This window comes from Malaclemys terrapin, chromosome 16 (genome assembly GCF_027887155.1).
Source record: "Malaclemys terrapin pileata isolate rMalTer1 chromosome 16, rMalTer1.hap1, whole genome shotgun sequence".
In the NCBI taxonomy this organism is placed as follows: domain Eukaryota; kingdom Metazoa; phylum Chordata; order Testudines; family Emydidae; genus Malaclemys; species Malaclemys terrapin.
In genome coordinates this window covers 20,274,556-20,291,264 of record NC_071520.1, presented here as the reverse complement: position 1 = coordinate 20,291,264, position 16,709 = coordinate 20,274,556, and the positions used below count along the sequence as shown (strand labels likewise).

At 48.4% G+C, this 16,709-nt stretch overlaps 1 protein-coding gene across 1 annotated transcript in view; it reads left to right on the top strand.

The window, feature by feature from the left end:
- The first annotated feature begins 3,359 nt into the window (after nucleotides 1-3,359).
- MMP17 (matrix metallopeptidase 17) overlaps nucleotides 3,360-16,709 on the top strand; it is a 117,190-nt gene continuing 103,840 nt past the window's right edge. Inside the window, exon 1 of the mRNA XM_054007025.1 lies at nucleotides 3,360-3,723. Within this exon, the coding sequence (XP_053863000.1) occupies nucleotides 3,589-3,723 (135 nt within the window). The 5' untranslated portion in view covers nucleotides 3,360-3,588. The remainder of the gene's footprint in view (nucleotides 3,724-16,709) is intronic.

Sequence of the window (16,709 nt, the reverse complement as noted above, 5' to 3'; positions counted from 1 at the left end):
CTGAATCCCAACACGGTCAACTGAGCCCTGCACCCTTCTGTGGGAGATATAGTGGGCTAGATCCTCAGCTGGTGTAAAACAGCATAGTTCCATTGACTTCACTGAGCAGGCCCAGTGCGTTCGGTGCAGTTCACTAGTGGGGAGGGATGCTAGCACTCCAGAGATCCAGTATATTGGCGTGGAAATTAAATACCCCATGGCATTTTTTTTTACCCCCTTGATTTCCTCTCTCCATCTCCACAGCACTGCACTGGTCCCAGCTGCTAGCTGCTGCCCTTCTCCCCAGAAGTGGCTGCATTTCAGTGATCCCGCTATGCATTGAAGGTATCGTATTGATGTATACTATTGTTTTGTCCCAGCAGCATTCCATCCTGAACAAGCAGAATCTGGAGATCTCAGGGTGAACAGTGCCATCTATCCCTTTAAGAATAAGGCAGGCTCCCAGCTCCCAGGGAAAATGCATTGCAGAAGCTGTAAAATCCTGCCACTGTTTACTGGGACAATCCATTTGTCACAATGAAACCAAAGCCAATCTGAGATGGACTGTATGCACAGACTCTGCTACTCGCTGGGGGTGATGCAGAGTTTAGAGGCTGGACCGAGGTGTGGTGCATGTTGAAACAGCAGCAAAGTGCAGCACTCCCGTTCAGACCTAGTAACTTGTAGACTCTCTGTGTTCAGATCTAGTAAGTTGTCTCTGTGTCAGAAATTAAAAACTGACTTCATTGGTTTAGAGGGCTTGAAAGACTGGGAGCTTTGCTAGCATGATCCAGTCGGTGTATGTGATAAAGCATCTTTCATGGTATTTGATTATTATTATTGACATAGTCTAAATATTCCCATGGGAATCTGCTTTCTGCTAAGGTAGAGAGCTGGAGTCTGTGGGTCTGACGCTGAACCTATTAACGTCCATGGAAAAGCTTTCAGTGACTTCAAGGGGAAGAGGAGCAGACGCTTTGTTGGCCTGTTATTTATTGCTCTTTCTTCGTCATGTCAGGTGAAATTTCACCCCCTGTGCAGAGTCTGCCCAATGCTTACACAGACTTTAAGTAGGAGAGCAGGGGCATAGGCCTTGGCAGGCCCTCGGCATGGGAGTGAATTTCAACCCACAGTTGGCTTGAACAAACTGCAGCAGAGAGCACCAAATGGGCTAGGGTGACCAGATGTCCCGATTTTATAGAGACCATCCCGATTTTGGGGTCTTTTTCTTATAGAGGCTCCTATTATCCCCCACCCCCGTCCCGATTTGTCACATTTGCTGTCTGGTCACCCTAGGGCAGACAGTAGGTGGTGAGAGCCTTGGAGTCAGTGGCCTAGGAGGTAGAGAAGATGGGGGCTGTGACACTCACAAGCTCATCTCCTCACCAAGAACTGAAATGGCAACAGTGTTGCCTGCAGCCCTGTAGAAATGCGATTGACAGGGAGAGGAGCCAAAGACTAAGGAGCTGTTGCCTGCTTAAAAGTGCTTGGGCCCTGGCCCTGGTGGTGCCTCCCTGGCTCCACGGTCTACGTCCTTGGATGAGAAATGAAAATGGACGGAAAAGTACAGGGAGGCCGCTCCAGCAGGCAGGAAACTTTCCATTTACATCAGCGGGCTTTGGCTCAGGCCGTATATTTTGGGTGCCCGATGGTTTTGTAACTGTTCCTCTCGCTAAAGAAGGGCAGACCTGGACAGGGAGGGATGTGTGCAGCCGTTAGCAGCCGTGCAGCCGTTCAGAGCACTGTCTGCGAGTTGTCAGTGCTCAGGGCCCTGCTACTGAAGAGTGGAAAAGAAAGCAGCTCCTAGGCCGAGAATGATGCTGAAAAGACCCTTTAAGAGTTTAGCCTGGAGCAAGTATCTCTTGCCCTGCAAGAATTTAAATTATTAAAATTAATTTGTACATGTGCATCAGAAACATGGAGGGTTCGTTTTGTCTAGAGAGACAAGCTGTTAAATCTAAGTGAGAGGCCACCCCATGTTCTGATTTAAGTTACTCTCCCTCGGGGAGAGTCAAATCCTGTTTCTTCTTTCCTCACCTCTGCACCCCACACAGGCATATCCTCTGTAAACAGCTGGCTTTGGAAATGAACCACTGGGATGTTTGAAAGGTACTGCACAGAGCTTCCTTTTCTAGCAGGCTCTTTCCTTTGTATATTAATCTTTTCAGCTGTAGATCCCAAAGGAAAGACAGCAACATTCTCCTTCTTTTTACAGATAGGAAACTAAGGCACAGAGCAGGGAAGTGATTTGTCCATGGTCACCCACCAGGCCAGTAGCAGAGCCAGGGCTGGAATGTGGGGTGGCCTGACTGCCAGCTCGGTACCCTCACTGCTGGATTATTCCACCTCCCAAGAAATTATACGATTGCTTTTATCTGATAGGTAACAAGGCAACTCGTTATTTACTAATAAGCACAGACTCCATGATCAGTGTAGGTGGCATAAAAATAAGACCTTGCATACCCATCACTGAACATTGTGCTATCGTGGTGTCTCTCTCTGATCAGACACAGGGATAGATACGGGTTTTATATGGTGCTTCTCTAATCTACCCCCCTTCCTCCGTGGAATCTTTGCACAATATCCAGTGGGACAAATGCCCCAAACAAACATTACTTTTCATCGTTACTAGGACAGCACATAGATGCACCAACCCAGATTGGGGGGCCCACTGCGCTAGGCGCTGCACAAACCCCCAGGAAGACAAAGCTCCTGCCCCAAAGATCTCCCAGTCTGCAGAGACAAGACAGACCAAGGAAGAAACAGGTGCATGGAGGTATATAGAGCCTGGGCCCCAGTCCTCTGAGGCCGAGGGCAAGATAATTGCAGTGGGTCTTGGATCCCATGACTTGCCTATGGGCACCAGGACCTGAACTCAGCTCTCCTCAGCCCTTAACCGCCAGCCAAGTGCAGCCTGATCTTTCCCCCCCAGTGCAGAGAAGTTGCTAGGGGGTGTTTCCCTTCGGGCTAAAGGCCCTGCCGGAGGGGACGGACCCTCCTGGGGAGCTGCCCCGGGGCAGCGCCTGCTCAGAGCAGGGGGAGGCGGAGAAGCCGGCCCTGCTCCCGGGCTCGGGGGCTCTCTATTGCCGCGGCTGCAACGAGGAAGCCGCTGCTGGCGGTGCAGGGTCGCAAAAGCCCCGCCGTCCCCGCGGCCTGTCCCGCGTCTCCCCCCGCGCTGCGCGGCCGCTGCGCGGCCGCAGCGCACCCCGCGGCCGCCCCCCTCCCTCCCGCGCGGGGTCCCCCCTCCGCCGTGCTGCTGAGCCCCGCCCCTTCCCCGGGAGCCGCTCCGCCCCTCCTCCCTGCGAGCCGGCCGGGCTGGGGCTGCGGGCAGAGGCGGCCGGGCTGCTGGCGGGGGCGGCTGCGCTGCCCCGGGGAGGGAGGCGCGGAGCCGCGGGGCCCGAAGCAACTTCCCATCTCCCCGGAGCCCGGCTCCGGCTGCTGCTGCGCGGGGGAAGCGCCCGGGCTGGAGAGCGGCGGGAGCCGGGAAAGTTGGAGCCCGGGGAGGAGGCGGCTGCGCGCTCGGATGCCGCCCGCCGCCTCGGTGCCCCCGCAGATCGCCGGAGCCCGGCGTGGGCTCCTGCCCTGGGAGCGGCAGCGGGACTAGGAGGGATGCTGCTGTGGACCGTGGCCACCAGGCAGAGTGGGGTTTCCCGGGAAATGTTTCTGACCATCGCTGTCTGGCTGGCTTGGCAGGAAACCTCCGCGGCGCCGACCCCTACGGCCGAGGACCTGAACCTGGGAGTTGTAAGTTGCAGCCACCCGGGGTCCCCGTCGTTTCAGGGTGCAGCCTGGGCGTCCATCGCTCCATCCTCCCCCAAACCCGGCGCGGTCTCACATGCTGGAAGAGGCGGAATGGTCTTGCCTTGGGGCTGGGGTGGTCCGGTGAGGGTTAAACCGCCTCTTGGGGAATAGGAGGCTTATTCTCTGGAGCAACCATTGTACCATGGAGCTTAGACTCGCTTCTGGTTCCCGGGAGGATGGAGCCTGGTGCTGGGGAGGGACAGTGGTTCGCTTGGGGCTGGAGGAGCAGCGTTGCTTTTCCCCCATGGAAGGGCTCACCATGGCTGTTGGAGCTTGGGGATCACGGTGCAGCTTGCCAAATAAGCTCCTTTGCTGCCTCTCTCCTCAGAAGCTGCAAAGGAAGCTGGATTTCTCCCCCCCCCCCCCAGCCTTAAATCTGGAAGCTGAAATCAATCACCTGTTTCCAGTTTCTGTGCCCCGCAGATTTATTAGTCCATTAATATTAGTAGCCTGCACGGAATTTTGAAAGCAACGTCTTACTAAGATTGACATTGGACTCTCCGGTTCTTAAAGGAGAGGCTGTTCTGGCTTGGAATTAAAATATGTAAATAAACTCCAGCCACCAAATAACAATCCTGAAAATATGTATTCTGAGTAGGAAACCCTCCAGCAGGCTGAATCTCTGTGGAGACCGCTTATGCTTCTCAATGGGTCCTACTACAAATCAGATCCAAACAGAGGATTTGGTTGAAATACATGCTGGTTTTTGCAGCCACGCTTCCTGTGCTATGATCTGTCCTAGGGACTTGCTCTGTTTCAGGGTACAGCTAGGAACCCAAAGCTCTTTAGTGGCAGGCTGGGAACTGCCCCTGCAACTTAACATTACACCCTCTAAAGAGAGAGCCAGACTTTTCTCTTGAAGAAAGAAAAGTTTATTGTGCAAGATGCTAGCCTGGGTTCTGTAAAAGAAGGCACATCTCTAAGAACGAAAAAAGCCACGCGGCTGGATTCGTTCCAGATTGGTGTTAGCAAAGTTAGGACTTAGGTCAGGATTCAGTGATAGTTCCTGGAATTGGATTGTACCCTCCAGCTTTAGGAAATTCAGTGACTGTCGTGTCGAGATGCTATCTCACTCCTGAGCACAGCTGCCAGGAGGGGGCGAGGGGAACCTTTCAGCATAGCAGTTCTTTCACAAGGATGGTTTAAACAAAACCGTATACCAGGAACTTCATGATCATTGTTATTTGCTGTAAAGCCAGGTGTTGTGATGGAATCACAGTCCAGGCATTACTGGTGGCCACTTCTGAGCACCTGTTTTATGATCCAGAAGGGATTTGTTCACATCAGTTCCTCGGACAAGAGCCATCCAGAAAGCATGTGTGAAAGCAAAGTGCTGCTGCACAATCATTGTGCATTAACAGTCACCTCTACCCAAGTGCTAAAGCTGAACTGAATATTTAATGTAAGTGGCAGATGGGTGGGTGCACTGCATCCCAAGAGAGCTAAATCAAACGTTCTGTAAACTAGTCAACCTGATTTTTCCCCCTGCTACCGTATGTGTCACATGGAGCTCTTATGAGTTAAACATTGTGAGAGAGAGCTGCTATGCTTAACATGGCTTAATACTTATTATGGCTGCGTTTAAACCTCTGAGGTTTACTTGTTTGCAGCTGATCTTGGGTTGAAAACCAGCTACAAAGTGCATTCAAGAATTCAGATGCCTTGTGTGTAAATAGAAATTCACTCTCCTTGAATCAGTGTCTCTGACCCATTAGAATTCATTTAGTGATGCTGCAATCCAGTGCCTGTGACATTCAGACTGCTTCGTGGCAGTGAATTGTGGGATCCCCGCAGATACAGGATGTGCATAGATGTGATGTGATGACAGCCCCTTCAGATGGGACAAATTATTGGGTACTACGCTTTTTAAAAACAATCCTCAGTTAAGCAGGGGAACATCCACTAGATGATCTAAAATGGGTCTCTTTCTGACTTCTCCCCTCCAATGTGTGTGCAGCTCCCATGGCCAGTTGTGCATGTGTGGTGGATCTGTCTAGTCTCCTTGGTTTTGCATCACTGATGGAATTAAGCAGAAGTCTGAGTATAAAGACGGCTTTTGTTTATTCCCAGTAATCAGCAGCAAGGAGAAGACAGTTCTTCAGGGGGCTGTCAGGAAAATCCCCCTGTTTGAAGTGGACACTTTAGGAAGATTTATTTGATATCTACTCCATGCAGCAAATTAGAAATTAAGGGTCTATGAGGCATTTCGACCAAATATTTGAAAATGAGGAAACATGAAACCATGGCAATAGAAAGCACCACTAACCTTTGACAAATCCCCTCCCCCATTGCCTCCCCCAGCAACTCTCTGCAGTAAATACAGCACTGTGTCAACAGAGGTGTTCTGTTTGAATTGATTTTTCCCTCCTCTGCAAATTGTAGCTGAAAAGGCTTTTCCAGGTGGACAAAGGCACAGAACCAAATTGTGAAGCTGAGTGGGATGCTCCAATCTAGTGCTACTATACAGAACAGGGGCCAGATTAAACTTCAGCAAAATCAAAGAGGGCTATAATTCAAAGGCAGAGCTTGCTAGAGTACTGTCCACAGCAGTATGATAGCGATTGATGTTTACCACTGGAATATCCTGCCCTATGCATGAATCTAGCTTGCTTGCTATGTATTCTTATTATTATTATTCTCTGTTAGCTAACCTCACAAAGAGAGGGAGGAAAGAATGAGGAATTGAAATTGTCCTTCAATATGAAGAGATTGTTTCTGAAGTTTGACGCTGATCATTTTGACCTGCCCCACCTTTTAAAATATAAAAAAAAGAAGACCGTATCTGATGCAGTGTCTAAAGCGCAGTTTATATATTAATTACTCACGGCGCGGTGGTCATTTGACTTGAGATCCTCTGGCATCACACATGCAAAAACGTTACGTATGTCAGAAGTAAAGCGGGTAACAAGATTTTCTTTTACTCCGGGGGCTTAGATTCAGGCACTAAGAGAGAGATGTCTGCAGACCTTGATTCCTATGAAGGCCAACTTGGTAAACCTGTATGCTAAGGGGGTTGACCTGGAGACATATTGGAGATCCTGCTGTTTTAACAAGTCGGCGTTTGCTGTTGAAAGCCAGGTCCTGGCAGCTGGACCGTGTTATGATGTGCTGTGGATGCTGGAAAGTCGTCACAGAAGCTGTCTGCTGGGACAATCTGTGTATCAAGTTAGGGCAAAACATGAGTGCCTTTGAACTGGATTGATGTCCAAACAGAGCAAGGTTTGCAATCCAAACTGGCAGTGGGGGCTGCCGCAGCGACCGTGATGTCCCTAGGGTGGGTATGAGGGACCTGCTACAGGGCAACACATGAAACGGGAGTTCCAGCAACGCTGTTAGGTTTGCAGATGCTCCCTTCTCCCAAAATCTACAGTCGTGTCCCAAGGGGCCATCTGTTATGTCGGGTGCTCCGCTTTGCAGCTGGCTCACGTGCTGGCCTGCTCTACCTTGTCTATGGAAAGAGTTTTCTCTCTTTGCTGTACATTCAATGTCATCCTGTGTTGTTTCAGGGAATTTGTTCCAGGGGCAGTGTAGACATTTGCATTCATTAACTGAGGCCATGGACGAACCGTCCTCCTCCTCTCCTCCCCCCATCCCCACCAAATGTTCCTTTGTTCCCATGGCAGGCAGGACTCCTGTTGCCTTTGTTCCTGCTTTCCAGCTGAAAGACACTTATGGGCATAGAGCTCTTCCAGCCAGCAGGGCTCTAATGGGCACACAGGTTTCTCTGTGGATGAGCTGAAGAATGGGTAGAGGGAAGGAGAGGGAGTTCCTACGGGGACGGGATGAACTAGCCTTCGGTGCAGTGCATTCCTCCGGCACTGTTTTCAAAGCAAAATCTGCATCCAAGTGCATGGGAAGAAAGGGGCTGGCTCTTTGTCTCTGAAAGGACCCGTCTGACTTCCGAGCTGCTCAGGCAGATCGCACAGCAGCAGCAATTCTGTGGCTGTCACCGTCAGACATCATCCTTCCCTTCTTTTGCCAAGCATCTCTCCCCCCGGTGCCTCCCACGGCAGATACAGGCTTTGCCATGCTGTTGCATTTAAATGCAGGTTAAAGGCGGCAGTGTCACCACGGCACATTCATTTTACGGCCCAAAGCTCGAGATGATTAGTCATTAAACAAAAAATAAAACCCAGCCCCTAGTACCGAAATAGGCTACAGTTCATGTTAGAAGAAATCAACATCCTCCTGATCTGCTGTCGCTGCTAATGGGAAAATACATGCAAGTTAGGGCTCCGTCCTCAACTGGCAAATCTTCCAGGACACAACCTCTGGGAGAGCCAAAACAATAATGCGATCAGTCTAACAGCATATTGGGAAAGAGCTTTGCTTGGCCGCCCCTACCATTGTAATTCCTTGTTTTTCTTTGACCAGTCTTCGGGTGAGACTCTGACAGTTTGACTAGCTGTGATGATTTAGTATAACAGAAGAGGAATTTCTGAGATGGGGATAAACCCTGTATGCAGGGAATCCTTCTTCTGGGAAATCTGGAGACGATCTACTGATCAGGGCAAGACCTGTCCAAATAACATGACTGAGGGGGTGGCAGTATATTTATTTATCTTTTATTATTTTATTTTGCGAGTGTTCCTGCTTGTTGACTGCCAGTGACAGGGTTGAGTTCTTCATATCAGATGACATATTATTTCATTCCAGGTTCCAAGTATTTCTTCGAAGAATGTTAGGTTTCCATGTAAGAATATAGACACTGGCTACATCTTAAGGTACCTCTTGAAGCCAAGGTACAATGCAGACTACATTAGCTTGACAAAGGGTTGGCTGGGAGCTTTCCAGCAGACCGGCTCCTGTGAAAGCATTTAATCTGGTATTAACACTCTGCCTGGTCAGAACTGCTACTTCCTTTTTAAATTTGAGACCATCCGCCCTCAGATTCTGTAATGCGATTTAGTCCTGTGCTCAGTCGCTATTGTGGGCCCGGCAGTTTGAATTACCGGTGGTAGTTAAGCTAAATTACTCAGTATAATGAGACTGCTTTTAGTGATGGTTTCAAGCCAGTGCGTGGAGCCGTGGTTTTGGCAGCTTTCCAGCAGTTCTGGTGAAGGGATCTTGATGGGTATTCATTAGACTTATCCATTAGCCAAAACCCCGTCTGTGTGTGTCTCTCTCTCTCTCTCCTTTATTTTTGGACTCGAGCATTGAATGTGAAGCACCGAGGGCCAAATCTGGAGGCCGTGTGTGAAGTGGTGTAAGTGCTGCCTTGGCCGGCCGCACCTAAGGGAGTCTGGGTAGTGAGTCTGACACATGGAAGGGCTGGAGGAGACCGGCACAGTAGGAAAATCAGCCAACAGGAGGTGTAAGTTAAAATAGACCCCACCTGATTCTTCCCAGCACACAGTGCTGTTAACTTATGCTTTGCTCTGCCCCTTTGGATTGTAAATTCTACCACCGTAGGTCCACTTGTGCATGTGTAACTGACACCACCTTACACGTCGCCTCTGAATCTGTCCCCGGGCTCCTTGGAGTCACAAGGTTAAAATCCCGCCAGGGTCCAGGCAGTTTTCCCCCAGTGGAGATAATTCCATTCCTCTGTGTGTGTGCGCAGAGGAGACTTTTGGATAAGCCCTCACCAGCCAATGTCCGGCTTGCGTTGTGTGGTATGGTGTGGATAATCCCCCGTCCCTTTTAATAAGAGGTGGGCTTTGCACTGACTTCCCTGGCTAACATTTCCTTTTCTTTCTCTGCCCTGCATTACTTGGTGGCTGCATGTCTGCGGGCTTGTCCATACAAGTGTGTTCACTTTTCCTAACCGTGCTTTGGGAAACTGCTGTATCCATGTCAGTTGTTATTTTAATTAGAAAGCTATCTGGCTCCTTTGTCATTCCCCCTCATTAAATTGTAATTTAATGTGGGAAGTGAGTGTGTAAAATACAGCACCTTCTGACTCAGCAGATCTCCATCCCCTATCGTCAGAGGCAGATCTTGAAGAGCCAGCACAGCTGAGAGAATCCTATAACACCTTGCACATCATCTACAGTACGGATAACTCCGCTCCAGTTAATTACACCTCTGCTAACTCATTAAAGGGCATGAATTTGGCACAGGTATGACTGAGGGTGAAAATGGGATTGCATGGCTGTAACTGAAGTCCTGGTTTGGCCTGCAGGTGCGTTATTACTGGTGAGGCTACATGAGAGATTGTGCGTCATCAACAAGATGCCTTCTTTATTTCCAGTCTCTTTCACATTTACAGCAGGGACTGGGGTTGTACAGCTTTCGTGGAGGGCGTAATTTGGCCTGCAAAGCCTTTATTTCTGGTGATGCTCTAGGAAATGAAAGGTACCCAGATTGACTCTCAGATTCCAGATTGACTTTACAGGGCTGGCATTAGCAAAAAAACCCTTACTTGTAAAGTAAGCACATCTGGTGCTCGAGTCACAGAGAGATGGGAAACGTGGGGCACCATGCTGCCATCTGGGTTTAAAAAGTCACTTTTTAGAGTAGAGCTGCACTTAAAAGTGAAAGATTTGGAAGATCAGAAAACAATCCAAGGTCTGGCAGTAACCGTTTTCCTGCAAATGCTTTCTTTAATCAAAATCACTTTAAATGGGTAGATTTGGGAGTTTCAGAAGCTCTTCCTGTGCATCTGTCTGTGTGTTCTTTGTCCCAGTTATTTATGAGGATTGTCTGATTTCTGGGTCAGAGAATTAAGAGATTTGATGTTTTTTATATATATATATAAAATAAATAAATAAAAGAAAAGCACACAAAGTTAACCCCAGTGAGAAACAAATGGTTTAGCGCAGAATTGTTGGGGTCAGGAGGAGAAACCACTGAAGTCAAACAGGACTGGAGAGTTTTAAATGAATGTAGTGTGAAATTCTATTTGATGACATTTCTGTTCAGGGTAGCGACCTGGGATGGAAAACAAGGGGTAAATATTGAAGTTCACCGAGGAACGCAGTCTTCGGGTGAGACTCTGACAGTTTGACTAGCTGTGATGATTTAGTATAACAGAAGAGGAATTTCTGAGATGGGGATAAACCCTGTATGCAGGGAATCCTTCTTCTGAGAAATCTGGAGACGATCTACTGATCAGGGCAAGACCTGTCCAAATAACATGACTGAGGGGGTGGCAGTATATTTATTTATCTTTTATTATTTTATTTTGCGAGTGTTCCTGCTTGTTGACTGCCAGTGACAGGGTTGAGTCCTTCATATCAGATGACATATTATTTCATCCTGACAATATTGATCTTTTGGGTATATGAAAGCAATCTTGTCAATGGCATGAGCCTTTGCTCGAAGGTGATGGACACGTCTAAGTTGTATCAGCTTGTCATGTAACGAGCCCACAATGACATCTCCTTTCTGTGTAACTCACAGCCATTGAAGAACATCTGACAACCCAGGCTTTCCATGACGCCGCATGCTCAATTTATTCTGCGCTCAGGCGTGTTTTACAAGACCACCTACAGCTGGGACCTAAACAGACCGGTTGCCACAGGAGATGAATTGCTAGTTTGATTAAATGTGGCTGGCTGGCGCTAGCAGATTTCCCCACATGAGGCAATTCTGCAGTTTCTTTTGAAGAAGCAAAGGGGCATCTGCAGGGGCTTGGGCTTTATAGTCAGCAAACGCCACTTGGTATCAAAGGTCGCTGGTACCTAGGGCCTGGTACAGATCATTCTAACTTCTCTAACATGAAAGCATCACAGGCCATTTGGTGCAGGAAAGGATTCGGCCCGCTTGCATGGGGTTTAAACACCCTTTCTTGGTCTTTTTTGTAAAACAGAAAGGTAAGTGGACAGACTGTCCAGCTTCTTCAAGACCCAAATACCAGGGCTTCCCAAAGTGCAATGCAAAGACAGGAGGCCTGGCTAGCTTCAGCTGAAGGTGTGAGAAAGCACTTGCAACTCCACCTGGAGTTTGGGGAGCTGTAGGTTCTTGGCCCCTCTCGGGATTTTCCTCTCTGGTGTGTTGGAGGGAGGATTTAATTTCCCTACAGCTGTCAGAGACAGCCCTGTCTGCAGATCAGACCAGACAACTGTGGCTTGCTCTCTAGACAGAGGAAGAGGGGTACCCCCCTTGTGTGGCCAGTTGCTTTCAGGGGTCTGAATATCCCGTCACTGGGGGATTAATTGTTTCTTACAGGGGATACTTCACCCCGAAGCCCCAGAGATGGCAAGTTGCCAGCAGATCAAAAATGAAGTTCAGAGGCTACTGCCACCTCTGGTTTGCTTAATGCACTACATTTCCCGGAGATTCCCAGTGCAGATCTGAGATAACACTTAGCCAAGTGAACTCTCTACCTGCAATGCACTAGGCTGGGGTCTGAATGGGGTAAAGGAAGGGTGGAATAAGATGGGGAGAGGAGAGACGCATACACCTCTTTTAAAGGAAGGTGCTGGGCACATTGGTCTGAAAAGTTATGCTCCTTAATAGGCAGCTCCAACTCGCTCCAAAATACAGGCACTGTAATGAATCAGACTTTACTGCTAGCTCTCAAGCTTTCATTGTATAGCTGCCAGTGGATCCGCCTTAAACGTCTCGTTCTCGCTCAGCGGCAGGGATTCAAGTGAGGTGTAAAACGGGGGGGCTAACTACATACATTCAGGAGTTCAGTCCCTGCCATGGCAGCTGTTTAACAGCGCCCATCGGGACCACACCACCATTTAGGACAAGACGGACAGCACGGCTACCTCGAACTGGAGGGGGAATGCAGAATGGAATTTCCCAAACTGTCATTTAGCCAGGACACTGATGCTAATATTTACACTCATGCATTAACCAGTGGTCCCCAACCTTTTTCGTCTGGCGGGTGCCAGACAACGAGCCACGGAGGACCATGGCGGCGGACGAGCATCCACCGAAATGCCGCCGACAAGCGGCAACGTCAATAGGTGTCGCCGCCGACAAGCAGCGTCATCCAGAGGCGTTGCCGCCGAAAATCGGCGGCATTTCAGCGGCGATGCATCTGGATGACCCTGCTTCTCGGCGGCATTTCGGCAGATGCTCGTCCGCCGGCCAGTACACGGGCGCACTTAGACGCCCCGGTGGGCGCCACGTTGGGGATCCCTGCATTAAAGTGACACAATTGTTGGAGAGTGTCGTGGCAGGTACTCTATTCCTGAATGCGTATGGTTACTAAAGTGCTTTGGGATCTCTCAGGGTGAAAGTTGCTATAGAAGTGTATGTTCTGATCAGTATTATGACAACTAGAGATGGATCCCAATCAAGCCCCCAAACCTAAATAACTTTGAAACATGAGGGCTTGAGGGTGGGATTTGGAGTCTAACTTCCTGGCTTGGTCCCTTCTCTTGACTATTATTGAACATGAGTAAAACAAACTGTGTCCCTGCCTGTGCAATACAATCAGACGAGCCCCAAAGCTTCTGTGGGGACCAAATCAGCTCCTCTTGTTGAACACTTTCCAGAGCTCTCGGCAGCTGAATACACTCTCCAAAAGTTGTGCGTTTTGCTGGGACAGGGAATGGCTAACTCCTGCTGTAGAGCACTAGAATTGTTACTACATTGTTATGTTTGCTTGCGGGGGGGGGGGGGCAGCGGTGGGATTTTAGTTTCTCTTCAGCACATTTGGTTACAGAATGACAGTGGGTGAGGCAACTCGAGAAGCGTGTTTGCTTCTTTGATAAATTCTCTGCATTAAATTGGCTTTTATTTTGTGTTTGTTTGTTCTGTTTTGCTGCTGATTTGTAAATTCCCCACACCAGACAGTCTGTACCATTCCACCCTTCATGTCGCTGATGTACTTTTTTGTTCAAAAGCCAAACAAAGTAAATTGGGTTTGCAAAAGGGAAATCCCTGATAGAGGCGTCTGCGAGTCGACAGCATGTTTTGTGTAAAAACACAGCTAGAGAGACTGGTGGGGTTTGTATTTTAGACAGCATTTTATTAACACTGCGTCAATTTACACTTCAGACTTCCCCCAGGAGATTTCTGAGATAAACGACAGCCTGGTATTGCCATAATCAGCAATGAAATGCAAACCATTCTACTACTTCCCCTTGCTTGGATACATGTCACACTTCAACCGAAGAATGATTAATGTGGCTGGTAATTTACTCATTTCTGGTACGCCCATCACTATAGTATCAAGGTTCAATCAGTATCCTGCATAGTCTAGATAATTTAAAAGGGGGGGAAAGTGCTCTGCCAGTTGAGAGTTCCACGCAACACCCAAGAGGGACGGGCTCTTGGATTAAAGGCCTCCAAATACAGAAGTCTAAAGCTTCACCTCTCTCCGAATGTGAAATCCTGAGTGCCAAGCATGCTGCTTCAGAGAATGAGAGGAGTCATTGACCTGACAAACTGCTCTTCTCATTCTACATGTAATGCAAGTTTCCAGTAGCTAGCTGTGTCTTCCAGCAAGCACTTAACCTTAGAGGGCCCCTCCCGATGAAAGCATCTGGTTTAGAGGACGGTTCAATCCATCGCTAGACAAGTAGGCAGCTTTATACATCTTCTGCAAACCCCAGAACCACTGGCCGGTCCAGCAGCCTATGCACCAATCAGTCACATCCCTGGAGCTAGAAACCTTTCAAGGTGTATCATCTCCCTAACCCCAGTGGGATATCATGACAGTTTATTGTGTATATGAGGATTTAAACGATCAATGTATTGCATCTAGACAAAGTGAAACCCAAATGAGAGGCGGTTACTGTACATTCACTTTGCAGGATTATATATCTTGGCTATTTAGAATTTCTTTTCTTTCCCTCCTAAAGTCACAGGAGTGTCTAGGTCCGTTTATGAGATAACAATCGTCTGTTTTGTTGTTGTTTGTTGTGTTTTCATGGTTATTATAGGAGTAATAAAAATTACTCTAAACTAGCAAACTTCAGTTGGTTTTGCTCAAGATCATGTCTCTTAAAGCATTCAGGTCTGACTTTCAGAAGTAGTAAGCACCTTCAGCTAACTCGTCAGTCAATGGCAACGGCAGGTGCTCTGCACCTCTGAAAGTCAGCCCATCCTACCTTGAACCGTGTTAAGAAAAAATACAGTTTTGGGGAGCTACTGCCAAGTTTCTGTTTAGGGCTGATTTCTAAGCATCTGAGAATAGGCATGTGTAATAGAAACACTGACCTCACTGCGGGATCTGTGGCATGAGTTAACCTGCTGTGTTGAAGAATGATCTTAGGCAAGTGTTCCGTGCTGCAGGAGGAAAACGAGCAGGAAGAGTTAGGTCAAGCTGAGCAGCCCCGGGTCCCTTTCTCTAAAGCGGGCTGGAGAAACCAATACGACACACAAGGGAAACTGACTAAACACGTGACTAGCACTGAATCCCTCTTCACAGCGATGTGGCAGAACAGGGTGTGACCCCTAGTCCTATGGATCGTTCCTGTAGGAGAGCCTGGAATCATGGAAATGGAGGGCTGGAAGGTGACCTCTAGTGCAGCCCCCTGTGCTGCGGCAGGACGAAGAAAACGTAGGCCCTCCCTGACAGGTGTGTGTCCAACCTGTCCTTAGAAACCTCCAGTGATGGGGAATCCACAGCCTCATTTGGAAGCTTGCTGCAGTGCTTAACTACTTTTACAGTTAGAAAGTTTCTCCTAATATTCAACCTAAATCTCGCTTCATGCCAATTAAGCCCATTACTTCTTGTCCTACCTTCAGTGGACAGGGAGATCAATTGAGCATCGTCCTCTGTAGATCAGCCCTTCGCATATTTGAAGACTTATCAGGTTCCCCCTCCCCAAGTTGTCTCCTCTCAAGACTAAACATGCCCACAAGACAAGTTTTCTAAACCTTTTATTTTTGTGGCTCCCTTCTAGACTCACTCCAGTTTGTCCCCATCTTTCCTAAAGTGGGGTGCCCGGGGCTGGACACAGCACTCCAGCTGGGGCCTCACCTGCGCTGAATAAAGCAGGACAATGACCTCCCATGTCTTACATCCAACACTCCTGTTAATACAACCCAGAGTGATACTAGCCTTTTTCGCAACTGCATCACATTGTTGACTGAGGTTCAATTTGTGATCCACCATAACTCGCAGATCCTTTTCATCAGTACCACCACCTCACCAGTTAGTCCCCATTTTGTGGCTGTGCCTTTGATTGTTCCTTCCTAAGAGAAGCACTTTGAACTTACCTTTATTACTGTACTATTTTGTGTGCATGTGCGTGTGACTTGGATAACTCTTCCCTTTTGGTTGCCATACATCCAAGCTGGAGTGCTATGACCCCTGATGCAACGGAGCTGGGCTTCCTGGCACACAGGGGATCTGGGCTCCCAAACCCTTGTGCAGTGGGGCAGAGATGTGGTGGGAGGGGAATAGTCTCACAGTAAGTTTACAGACGTGTTTGTTTAAGCTTGTGGTAAAGTGATGTCCTTATTGGAGCACCGTTGTGGGAACCTGTGTGCTGATGTCTGGTTTGCATTAAGTTTATAGCAAGATTAAATCAGCTGCATTTACCTTTTGCACACGTATGGATCAATGGATTAAACACACACAAGTCTTGTGTAAATCCGTGCCAACCACTGCCGTCCACATGCTGTATAAACACCATCTATTATGCTGAGCAATCTCTTTTAGGCTGCACTCCTCTGTTTGTCTATTATTTGTGGATGTTGTCTGATCAGGCCCATAGCTCTTCCCAGTTTAAATGTCTCCATGAGTCAATGTTACATTAGTCCTCTCTCTCTGAGCTCGCTCAGTGGCTGAGGATGCAGTAAATAAACAAAGGTTGCAGGATCACTTGACTTCCACAGCTCCGTCTGTCTGCCTCATCATAACTCTGCCAGGGGACACAGGGGTTCACCCTGGGGCCATCAATCCCCATGTCTGCAGATAAGCGGCTCTCTTTGCCTTTCTTTGCCCCGCACTGATGCTTTCAGATGACAGCATCAAGAACCTGAATAAGTTTTTGCTTCGTAGCTTGACCATATGCCGGAACAGGCTGTCTCTTGGCGGCAGCTATTTGAACAGGCAATCCCGTTGTAGACTTCTG